This window comes from Sarcophilus harrisii, chromosome 2, assembly GCF_902635505.1.
Source record: "Sarcophilus harrisii chromosome 2, mSarHar1.11, whole genome shotgun sequence".
Lineage (NCBI taxonomy): Eukaryota > Metazoa > Chordata > Mammalia > Dasyuromorphia > Dasyuridae > Sarcophilus > Sarcophilus harrisii.
The window spans coordinates 227,456,764-227,469,561 of NC_045427.1; the positions used below are offsets into that span (position 1 = coordinate 227,456,764).

The 12,798-nt window shown below is 35.3% G+C and overlaps 1 protein-coding gene across 1 annotated transcript in view; it reads right to left on the reverse strand.

The window, feature by feature from the left end:
* The window catches only part of ATP9A (ATPase phospholipid transporting 9A (putative)), a 154,917-nt gene that overhangs the window by 115,466 nt on the left and 26,653 nt on the right, over positions 1-12,798 (reverse strand). The window contains exons 2-3 of the mRNA XM_031951642.1: positions 4,331-4,475; positions 3,792-3,905 (exon numbers count right to left, since the gene is read on the reverse strand). Of these exons, the coding sequence (XP_031807502.1) occupies positions 3,792-3,905; positions 4,331-4,475 (259 nt within the window). The remainder of the gene's footprint in view (positions 1-3,791; positions 3,906-4,330; positions 4,476-12,798) is intronic.

Genomic DNA, 12,798 nt, shown 5'->3' on the forward strand with positions numbered 1-12,798 from the left:
ATGTAAAATAAATAAAAATGAATTTGGAAAGGGGAGGCACCAGCAATAGGAGAGTTTCCACCTCTGATCAATTCCATCTCCACTTTCTCACATCCATCTTCTCTCTCCAACCAGTCACCACTAAGGTTCATGCCTTTCACATTCTCTTGCCTGTACTTTTTTAACAGCCTACAGAATGAATCTCCTTGTTTCTATTCTCCCCCTCATCAATTCATGAGTATAACCTGCCCTCCACTCCTAAAATACATTGCCTACTCATGCCTACCTCTTCAAAATTGCCTTTAAGATTCAGGTTGGAAATTAGGTCTTCCTCCATAAGGTCTTCCTTGAATTCCTCAAAAATGAGTACTTTCTCCTTCATTAATTTTCCTTTTTGTGTATTTGTTTATGTAGTGTAGCCCCTCCAATAGAACAAAGCACCTAGAGGGTAAAGGCTGCATTGGTCTTTATATCTCCCGTAACTAGCTCATTGCTATGATATGACGAGAGCTTAAAAGTATATCCTGAATTAAGAATATAAGGAGTTAAATCACATATATTCAGTTTAAATAAGGAGACTAAATGCTGATAATTAACCTAATCTGTAAATAATTTGTCCCCTGATAAAAGTTATAATCCCCTCAAAAAAAAAAAAAAATCCTCATACTATACTACATGAAATTATTAAGGAAAAATGCCCTGATGATTTAGACCTAGAAAGGAGGGAGACACTTCAGAACTTAAAATGTAACCAAAAATGAATTAATTAAATTTAATTTTAAAAATAATAACTTGTTCCTTTAGACTACAAGATATACCAATGAAGGAATTCATATTCTAAATGTACCATGGTAGAACAAGTCATTCCACTAGTGAGAAGGAAAAGGAAATGGGTAACCACTAACTTCTTAGGGATGGGGGATGGCAGTACAGTAAGGAAATGGGGGAATCAGAAAAATCTACCAGTGAAGAAAATGTCAGAAAGCCTGCTACTTGGGGTTGTCTCTGTTCTGTTTCATTGCAAGGCATCTTTAGAAAGCATAGACCTGGCTTTTCTACATTTTCTCTGACTTGCTGGAATTAGCCAGGCACACTGGATTAAAAACTTGGATGGTTTTCAATCAATGTCCAAGGCATGCTCAAGCCATTTAAATTCCCCAGATAAACCAATAGGAGTTCAGTTTATGCTATTATTTATATATATATACATATATAATATTATATATCATTATTTTCTATAACAACCAACTGGGAAGAAGCCCAACATGCAACACGCTAAATTACTTTAGTTAAAGGATTTTTTTGTTAATGATAAAAATTACTTTCTCCATTTAAAAAGCTCTTACAACAATTTTGTCTCAAGCTCCTATGTGGGAACAAATCCTTCTATTTATTGTCGAGTCATTTTTACTTCTGTCCAACTCTCCATGTCCCCATTTGGGGTTTTCTTGGTAAAGATACTAAAATGGTTTGCCATTTCCTCTTCAGTTTATAGGTAGGAAGGTCTGAAGCCAAATTTGAATTCAGGAAGATTAATCTTTCTGACTGTAGACCTAACTGTAGACACTCTGCCATCTAACCGCCCATTCTAACTATTAGTTATTAGAAACTGAAACAGTCCATGACATAATAGGACAGATGCTTCTATTATGTTGAGAAAGAAAAAGATGCAAAGAGGGAGGGAAGCCAAGACACTCTCATTTCCCTAACCTTCTAGTGAAGTTTTATCAGTATGTTCCAAGTACTTTGCAATATCCACCTTCATTTCTTAAGTTCAAGCTTGCAAGGCTGGTGCTCCAAAGGTGTTTAACCCTCTTCTGAAATATCCTGCCACAACAAACAGGATAGACCTCAACCAAATGTTTTGGTTATCATAATACAAATCAAGCATAATTTGCCCATGATCAAAATAAGTAATTTTTTTACTAGTCCTAAAAGAGAGAAAAAAAAAAAAAGCTAACAATATTACAACATGTAAACATAGTCTGTCCTATCAAATTATGCTTCATAATTATTTGTATAAAATAAATTTCCTTAGAAGAAAAATTCTTAGGGCACAATTCACTCAATAAATAACTACTGAATGACCACTACAGGCAAGGCCACATTCCATATGTTATGATTTCCACATTTTTTTTTAACTAAACTTGAACTTTTATCAATTGCAACATAATCTCCTAGTCCTAACCTCAAACTTTATACTCTTTTTAAATTTACTCTGAAAAAAATATTGAAGTCCTATCATTCTCAAAATTGTTACACAGTATCTGAGCTTCTGATCACTTTGCCCAAAAACCTGCTTTTCTTCTAATAATTCTTCTTGCAATTTCTTCTAATAATTAGTCAATCTATCTCATTTAGCCTATTTGAGATCATTATAGGTATGGCTTTAATAGTCTCTTGATTAAATTAGAGGATCTATTCATTCCATACTCCCTCCAACCTTTATTGCATTTTTCTCCTCTAACAAAATAGAAAAATAGTAAGAAACATACTGTTGAAAACTGTATCTACTCTTCAAATTTTTTGCCTTCAAGTGGAAGGATGAAACATCCCTCCCTTTCCTGACCCAGGCCTGGAAGGAAGAATTTACTTCAACTTATGTATGTGTTTTTCAGTCAGCCCTTAAAGCTCAGTTGTAAATGATGAAATTGAATGAAAAGATCTCTTGGCTGTTAGTTGGCAAAGAGAATTGAGTGACACAATTGAAGTCTGGAAGTCCTAAATTTAACTCCTACCTCAGACACTTGCTATTTCTGGGACTTCAAGTTACTTAATATCTTTTAACCTTGGTTTGCTCATCTGTGACATGGGGATAATAACAGCATCTCTCTCTCATTGTGCAGATCAAATGAATAGTATATGTATAAAGCATTTTGTAATTGTTAAAGCTCTATAAAAATGATAGTTATTATTTCTTCAAATTCTACATTCCATTCTTCTATAATTATTCTATTATATTCCCTAGGAACAGGTTTTAACTTGGGCAGCATCAGGTACAAATTACCTTTGCCAACTCTCTCTCAATTGAAAATAATAAGTGCTTTACAAAAAGGAACTAGGCCCCCCAAAATTCTTTTTTTCTGTGTGAGGCAATTGGGATTAAGTAATTTGTCCAGAGTCACACAGCTAGTAAGTGTTTAGTGTTGAGGTCACATTTGAACAAGTTCTCTTGACATCAGGATAAACAGCTCCATTTTTAAATGTTTGTTAAGGAGAAAGCCTTAAGAGTTGGGGATTGATATCTGTAGATAAATAAGCACAAATTCAGTCCCTGCAGAAAAAGGAGCTGAGAAGTTTGTAAGTTCAATATCTTCATTAATAGCCTTCAAAAGCTCAGTGAGACCAACTCTATTGCCAGTTCTAATAGTCACATGAATAAATACGCCATGCATCTAGAGACAGAAAATGGAGCTTATCAAGATCAATTCAGAGCCACCCAGGAAAGTCTCATTATATGAGAAATCAAATGTGAATCAAGCTTACACATGACTTCCCAAAATTGCCTTCATTCAAAAGGCTCCCTTGTTGAGGAAAGAAAGTAATATTCTCCTTCTGACACATACTGGATATGTGGTCTTGAATAAGTCCCTAAACCTCCTAGTACCTCAAGCAATTCTGCAAGACTCTCAACTTGCAGAGGAATAGAGAAAATGTCCTTATTAAAGATTATCCACACCAATGAAATATCAGGTCCTGGTAATTTTTTTTAAAGGCTCTTGGCTCATATTGATGGCTGGGTTAGAGTAACAAAGAATTCTTTGTTTTATAACACTGAAGGATTCTTGAATAAACAATGTTAGGTTACTTACCAAGGGAACCCAGTATGTATAAAGTGCTCCAAGTCTCATTTCAGAGACAAACTGAGAACAGGCCAAAAGTAAGAAGTAAAGATTGAAAAAGTATTTGAACTGATTAAACAGCACCTGTAATTAAAATAGAAAATATATATAAGTGGAGTGGAACTTTGGAGGAAATGATGACCAAAAAAAAAAGCATGTTGAAGGAGGAGTATAGTGAAGGCTTATCTGGCGATTAAACTGAAACAGGCTCTAATGGATCACTTCAATTTATAAGCATGTTAAAAGGCAATAAGCCTAAATATCAATTCCTTTAAAAATGTGTAGCCATTCAACCCTGTCGAAGCCATCATCCCATGGGTCCTGGCCAAGGAATGATTTACAGTTGGGAGTCAACAATGCAATGAAAAATGCCAAGGCCTCCTAGAACCTGCCTGGAGAATGCCTGAATATCACATTCCCACCAGTTGCCTTCAGTGTTCTCTAAATTGATCTAATCCTTCAAGTGAGGAGTAAAGGAAAAACTAAGAGGGGCTTGCTTCCATACATACCCCTGGAAGAAAGGTAAACAGGCTGTACTTCTGATTATTGATCACATTTCGAGGATACCTCTGGTCCCTTTTTTCTGGGTGACCAAGCCAGACTGTTCTGGGCCGGGGATCTCCTCGGCCACAGCATCTCAGGCAATCACAACACCTGTGGAAAGAATACAATCAGTTGCACAGAAATGAGTGGGTCTGCTGTTCTTACCAAAGACATCTTTTCTCCTAAATCCCTTAGGACTTAAAGTCTCAAGCAGGGTCTAATATTAAGTATCTAGCTTTGGGAGAAACAGTGACTACTATGCAAAATCCAGCACCCTTTCATCCCTTCTGCTATTGCTGCCATTGGAGCAACAGGGGCATTATGCATTTGTGGGGCTCAAGAAGGGATACAAAGTGACAAAGACAATAACAAAGTTACCACACAACCACTAACTAGGCTCTGAACCAAGCATATTGAGTTTGTGAGAGGTATGTGGTTTTGCCTCCATAAGAGGTAGACTTTGCATTATAGGATCAGTATTTCCTCTTTTCTCCAAAACAAAATAACAAGCTATCTCTAAGACTTTACTGGTCCCTGACTCCCTCCCTAGATGGAACTTCCTGATCATTCTGCATAAAAGTCCCACCCACAAAGAGTCAGCACCCTTCTAACTTATTATACATACATCTAAAGACCACACAAGTTACCATACCCTGCTCTGCTGACCAGATGCATTTTCATAAGAAAACAAGGTGAAGAAAGTCCAGGGAAACTAAATACAACTCTATTTTTATTGCATATCTTTGCTGTATAAAGTAAACCGAGCCTCTGTGCAAAGTACATCTTATTTTGTTTAATGAATTATGAATGTCTCATTTCATCCTAACATTAAACCTGAGTTAATAGGATATTAGATGGATCTTTAACACCACAAAATTGTAAAGGTCTCCAAGAATAATCAGGCTCTGAAATTTTTTTTTTAATGGGGTGGGACTATTAGATACCTACACCAAGAAGGTCACTGAGAGGCTCCATATACATAAGAATATTAATAGCAGCATTTTTTGTTTATTTGTTAGCAAACAACCAGAAACAAAATAGATACTGTTGATTAGGGACTGGCTAAACAAGTTGTGGTACATGAATATAATAGACTACTACTATACTGTGAGAAATAATACATATGATTAATACAGAGAAGCATGGAAAGACTTCCATAAATTGATAAAGTAAATAGAAACCAAAAAAAATATTTAATTAATTCAACAAAGAAAATGGAAAGAAGCACCACAAAACAATCAAAAATGGATACTGCAAAATTGCAAAGAATAAGAATGGTTTCAAAAAAGAGAAATGAGATCTCTCCCTACTCCTTTGAAGAGATTAAATACAATGATGATAACAATAATATTTCTATAACATTTATGATATACCAGGCAATATGCTAACTGTTTTGCACTTATCTCATTTTGATCCTTTCAACAACCCTGAAAGATAAGTACTATTATTATCTCCATTTTTACAGGTTAGCAAACTGAAATAAAGCCATCTAGGTAATGCTGTGGATAAAGTGCCAGACCTGAAACTCAGGTTTTCCTGAGTCCAAATCTGGCTTCAGATACTTACTACTTGTATGACCCTGGGCAAATCATAATTGTTCACTCAGTTTCCTCATCTGTAAAATGACTTGGAGAAGGAATTGGCTAATGATTATAGCATCTTTGCCTAGAAGAACCCAAATGAGATCACAAAGAATCATACACAACTAAATAGAGAGAAGTGCAAAGTCACACTGGGTAAACCCAGATTCACACATCTAACAGGTGATTGAGATTGAATTTGAATTCAGGTTTTCTAAACTCTAAGCTTGGTACTCTATTCCCTGTACCACCCAGCTGCCCTAATGTCTACAGGTACTTGTTTTCAGGTGTTTTAGATATATTGATTCGCATTTGCTGATTCTGTTTTTCTTCTTCCTCTTTTTTTTCCTTAAAAATATTCTTTGTTATATGGAATGACTATCTGGGGAGAAGGAAGTAGAGGGATATAGGAAAAAATTTAAGAAATCTGAAAACAAATGAAATGAATAAATATTGTTTTCAAAGGAGAAAGTAGAACTTACATCTGGGCTAAGAGAGAAATACAAAACCTCAACAATGTTCTGGTCACTATGAGAAAGGCTCTTATGCAGAAGGACCAACTTCTCTTTCTTCCACCCTCCAATAAATAACTGACCAATGTGGTCAAGCTTCAGTGGAATGGGCAAAATAAGCTTGTAAGATTCCATATTGCCTTATAAAAATGTAAAGTGCCCTATTGTCTACTAAGTATCCCCCAAAATGGCAATTGTAAAGCATATGAGACTTGAGAAGGCTCTAACACATTACAAATAAGAAATCCATGACAGATTGGTATAGTGGATAAAGCACAAGACTGGAGTTAGGAGGAGCTGCATACAAATCTGGCTTCAGACACTTACTAGTTATGTGATCCTGGGCAAGTCACTTCACTCTGTTTACTTCAGTTTACTCACTTGTAAAATAGGATTCATAATAGCACTTACCTCCCAGGACTGCTATGATGATCAAATGAGATAATAATTGTAAAATGCTTAGCAAATGCTTTGGCACATACATATTAAATGCTATATAAATATTTTGTTTGCTTATTTTTTATTTTATTATCATTATTTTCCCATTATCTCATGAAAGCAACAGTATGAAGGATGGATGTTATCAGAGAAATATATGACAAAGAAAAAGTTGGGCTAAACTGTCCATAATCTTTGATCTAGTAATATCACTACTAGTTCTATTTTCAAAGATGATTAGGGGAGAAAGAAAAGACACCAGCTCTCATTATGGTGGCAAAGAAATGGAAATTGAGGATGACTGTCAATTGCAGAATGGCCGAAGGAGTTTTTTATATGATAGTGATGGAAAACTACTGTGCTAAGAAATGATGAGCTAAATGGTCTTAGGGAAACAAGGATAGATTTGTACAAAATAATGAAAAGCAAAATGAGCAGAACCAAGAGAACATTGTATACAATAATCCCAATATTCCTTTAAGGACAACTAAGCAACTAAACCATTTTGATACCCAAATTAACTACAAAGGACATATAAAGAAAGGTGCTATCTGCATCCAGAGAAAGAACTGACAAATAAAAGTATATGTAGAATAATTTTACATATACATGATATTTGTATCTAAAGGTAGCCACCTTTAGAGGCAGGGTATGGGGAGAAAAAAATGAATTTACATGATAACTTCATTATGTATGTAAAGAATAGCAATCTATATATAATAAATTTGCAGTTTCATGTCAACCATCTTTATTATACTTTGTTATTGAAATGCTTGTTTTATATAATTTGTGTAATAAATTAAAAATAATTTTTTTAAGGAACACTCCTGTATGCTGGATAAACTCTCTGGGATAGACCATGGAAGCACATGAACAATACTGAAATCAGCTGGGTGGAGAAAGATGAATTGAGATCTTCGTCTTTAGAAGGACTTATACCAGCAAGGCCATGGAACCAATAAAGTGTTCATAAAACAGGGAGGAAAAGTAATTTTTTCTAGCAAAGAAAAAAAAAAAGCACTTCAAAGGGAAAAACATGATAACAATAGCTCACATTTATATAGCATAGTGCAATTTACAAAACATCCTATGATCATCATCTCCATTAATTCTTAATACAAGCAACAGCATCTCTGAGGCACCATAAGTCTCAGTAATAAAAGTACTGAAATGACTAATTGTATATCAGATCATATATTCCCTATGGCACTAAAAGGTCAAGTTGCCACAGAAGGCTCCAAAGTCTTTTTCCAATTCCTTGTTGTGACAAGACAAAGAAATAGTGTGAAGGAGCCAGATGCATACAAATATTGAGAGCAGCTCTTTTGGTGGAGGCAAAGGATTAGAAACAGAGGGCCTATCAGTTGAAGAATGGCTAAGTAAATTATGGTGTGTGAAGAGAAGAGATTACCATTGAAATAATGAAACAAATGTGTCTTGAGAAACCTGAAAAGACTTGTATGAACTTATGCAGAGTGAAGTAAAAATCAGAACATTTTATAGAATAACAACATTGTAGATGGCGCAGTGGATAGAGCACCAGCCCTGAAGTCAGAAGGCCCTGAGTTCAAATTTGATCTCAGACACTTAACACTTCCTGTGACTAATTGCAACCCTGGGCAAGTCTTATAATTGCCTCAGCAAAAAAAAAAAAAAAAAAGACATTATAAAGAAAAGAAAAACTCAGTTGGAGAATGGCTGAATAAGTTGTGGTATATGAATGTTATGGAATATTATTGTTCTATAAGAAATGATCAGCAGGATGATTTCTTAAAGGCCTAGAGAGACTTAAATGAACTGATGCTAAGTGAAATGAATAGAACCAAAAGAACATTGCACAAGGCAACAAGATTATGCCATGATCAGTTCTGATGGGCATGGCTCTTTTCAACTGTTGTGCCAAAGTTCCCTTTTTAATTCTCCAATTGTTCTATTTAGTTATTCTGCCTCAGGTTATAATCTTTCCCTCTTAATGTTTGATGAGATAAAGCTTTTATATCTTTAGGTTATAGACATTCCTTCTTAATGTTTGACAAAATAAAGGTTTACCTATTTTTGATGTCATTAGAATATCAGTAACCTCCCTCCATTAGGTTATCCCCACCTAGATACCTCCATTTATGTCATTGTTCTTGTTATCCTATAAAAAAAGCTTGCTGTCCCGACACTCGGGGCTGGACTCTTTGAGATGATAGTCTCGTCCAGCCCTGAGACTAACCATGGATGCATTGGTCCCAGTATCTCTCTCCATTTAATAAACTACTGAATTGGTCTCTGTCTTGCTCAGTTCCTTCAGCATTACACAACAATGAGGTGAGTCAGGCCAATTCCAATAGATTTGTGATGGAGAGAGCAATCTGCACCTAGAGAGAGGACTGTGGGGACTGAATATGGATCACAACATAGTATTTTCACCTTTTTTGTTGTTGTTTGCTTGCTTTTTGTTTTCTTTCTCATTTTTTTTTTCTTTTTGATCTGATGTTTCTTGTGCAGCATGATAATTTTGGAAATACGCGTAGAAGAATTACACATGTTTAACATATATTGAATTACTTGCTATCTAGGGGAGGAAGTTGGGAAAAGAGAAAGAGAAAAAATTTTGGAACACAAGGTTTTGCAAGGATGAATGTTAAAAACTATCTTTACATGTATTTTGAAAATAAAAAGTTAGCATTTAAAAAGAAAAAAGTTAAGTGATTCTCCCAAAATAACAAAGGTAGCAAATATCAAGTCAAGATTTGAACCTATGTCCTCTGGGTTTAGAGTCAATAGTCTATATGCATATTAATAGGAAAAGAAATACTTTCCTTCCTCTTCAAGAATATGGTGGATTATTAGTTCTCACTTCCCTGTCTCCACCCTGGATAAAGTCAGAGAAGACACTTCCCAAAGGCAAACAAACACTTCGGAGATTTGCCAGCCTGACTGAAAGTTCAACAATCCACCCTGCCCCCCCCTTCACATCCTGAGAACCCAGCATGTTACCACCAACACAGTGAGCCATGTGGCCCATAAGGTCAGTCACACACAGGGCAAGGAAACACCTGGGAATCTGGCATTATTATTGGATTTCCGGAATGAAAGAAAGTAGCACTAGGAACTCAAGTGAAAAGAACTATACCCAAAGACCCACCTAATGCTTCAGACCTAACAAGTAGATGCTTTAAAAAAAAAAAAAGTTCATTAAATTGAATTTTCCTTACCTACACAGAAAATAATAATAATAAAAATTGCATTTATATGATACTTTAAACTTTGCAAAACATTTTATATTATATCATTTGATCTTCCCAATAGCCCTATGAGGCAGGTCCCTATTTTATAGATAAGCAATTAAGGTTAAGTTAGTAGTTAAATGGCTAATTGCTATTTGCCAGTATAGTTGAAGCCAGGAAAAAATGTAACCATTTAAGTGTGACCCACTTTCTGTACCTTAAGGTCCATACATTCAGTATTAGAAATGAGCTGCTCTTGATATGAGGTGTTTATTTGAGTTCCTGAAGATCTGCCCTTCCCTAATGAGAATGTCTATAATTCCAGGATGAAATATAATGCCAATACTTAAAAATAGAAATTCTTCTGCCTCTAATGTTACTGGAATAAAGGTCATTTTATTTCTGGAAGCTGAATTAATTTACCTAATTTCTTAGTTATGCAAAACCACAAATCTAAACATTTATATAAAAAAAAAAATTAGCTTATATTTCCAAAGTGCTTTTCAGGATCCTCACAATCCTGTGAAATACAGAGTTAATAGTGTCACCCCATTTTGCAAATATGGAAATTAAAGTTCAGACATGTAAAGAATGAGAGTGAAGAGAGGGCTAGATTTAAATCTACCTTCAGACACTTATTAGCCATGGGACCACAGACAGTCAATTAACTGCTCTATGCCAGCCACCTCATCTATTAGATAGCAATACAGACAAAACTTGTGATTTCAGGGAAACTGGTGAAGGGACAAGCTCTACCAGAGCAGGTTTACTTCTTTTCTACAATTTATAGACATAAGGAGTCACTCAGTACTAGAACTAATGTTGTCAGGTGTCAGACAGCCAGTGTGCCAAGGACAAGGCTTGCAAGGAAGGTTCTCTATTTATCATCTTACTATCATCAAGAAAATGGAAATACTCCAGTATATACTTCATAGAGTTGTGAAGCTGAAATGAAATAATTATGTAAAGTATTTGACAAACCTGAAAGCACTTGTAAATTTAATTTTAATGAGCTGTCATTATTAATATGACAAGTCATATCCAGCTAATAAGGATTAGGTAGAGTCAAAAGTTCAGTCATAGAATATGAAAGCTGGTCACCTAGCCACTTTCTTGTTTTATTAAGGAAAAAAAACCACAAAAACAAAAAAACTAAAGCCCAGTTAGGAATGACTTTCCTAAAGTCATAAAACTATTAACTTATAAAGTCCAGACTGAGGTCTTCTGATCCAACCTAGTGTTCTTTCCACCACATCACTCCACTTGTACAAATATTACACAATGTAGCAATATGCTCCTGTTAACATAATTACTATTGCATTTTGCTAGCAAACACAATACTATACATATCCCAAATCTCCTCAAAAAGATCTTCAAATCCATAGAATCTGTCCTCTTCCCTCCTTGTGGTTTAGACTTGAATTTATCTGAATATTCTATAAGTGAAATATAGAAAGTAAAATTAAGGAAGGCTGATACTTCTCCCTTTTTAGAGGATATCACTGAACAAACCACCTTGCTGAGATGGAGATATCCCACCTGAGAAGTTATATCCAATTCAATGAAATATTCAACTTGCTTAAATACCTTCAGTAACAACTCACCACAAAATTAGCACTCAGCTCTCAGAATATCCATTTAGGCCACCACCAAGTGTCTTTTGCATGTTTACAGTATAAATATATATTTTCAATCTGTACATTTTTCCTTGTCCTTTAACAAGAATCCAAGTCTGTATCAAATCTCTTGTTGAAGGGATTGATCTCAGTCACACTTTTAAGATTCATTTCTGTTCCAACATTCTATGAGGCTTTAATTATAAGCACCTGAAGGGCAAAGATTTGAAGCATTCGGTAGTGGGAAAAGTAGTGGAAATGGACCCAAGAGACCTCAATCTCAATCACAACACTGACATTTAACAAACAATATAACCATGGCTTTTTCTTTAAGAATCCTCAATAACATGCAACAGTCATACAACAAACACTGACCAAGTGCTTACCAAGTGACAGGGGAGCTGCTAAGCATCAGGGACACAAAGAAAGGGGAAAACAGTTCCTGCCCTCAAGGATCTCACTAACAACGTGCTAATAATTACATTAAAGCATAATAATATAAGATAAATTGGAGATAATCTTGGGGGAAAGCAATCTCAGAGTAATTGGAAGAGGCTTCTTGCAGAAGGTAGGATTTGAGTTGAGACCTGAAGGAAACCAGGAAGTGGAGATGAGGAAGGAAAGAATTCAAGGCAAATGAATTTTCAGTGAAAATACCCAGAGCCAAAAGTTAAAAATGTCTTATTTGACAAACAGCAAGAGGGTCAGATCATGGGGGGCAGTAAGAGACAGGAAGAACCTCAGTTTTCTTATCTGTAAAACATGCATGTAAAGCATCTGTAAAACATACTAACTCACAGGATTGTTGTGAGATTAAGTGTTCTAAGATATACCAAGTGCCACAAGGATATGGGAAGTGATTATTAGTCATAATAATCCACTTAGTATAATGCTTGTATCAAAATACTAGTTTTGATATGTGGTTAGAGTGCGGAATTTGGAAGAAACAAAATTCAAAATCCTGCCTTTTATCTCTAGTTAAGTGACTATAAACAAGCTATTTAATCTTCTTTGAGACTTAGTTTCCTCATTTGTATAATAGAGGTAAGCACTGTACCTATCTCACCACATAA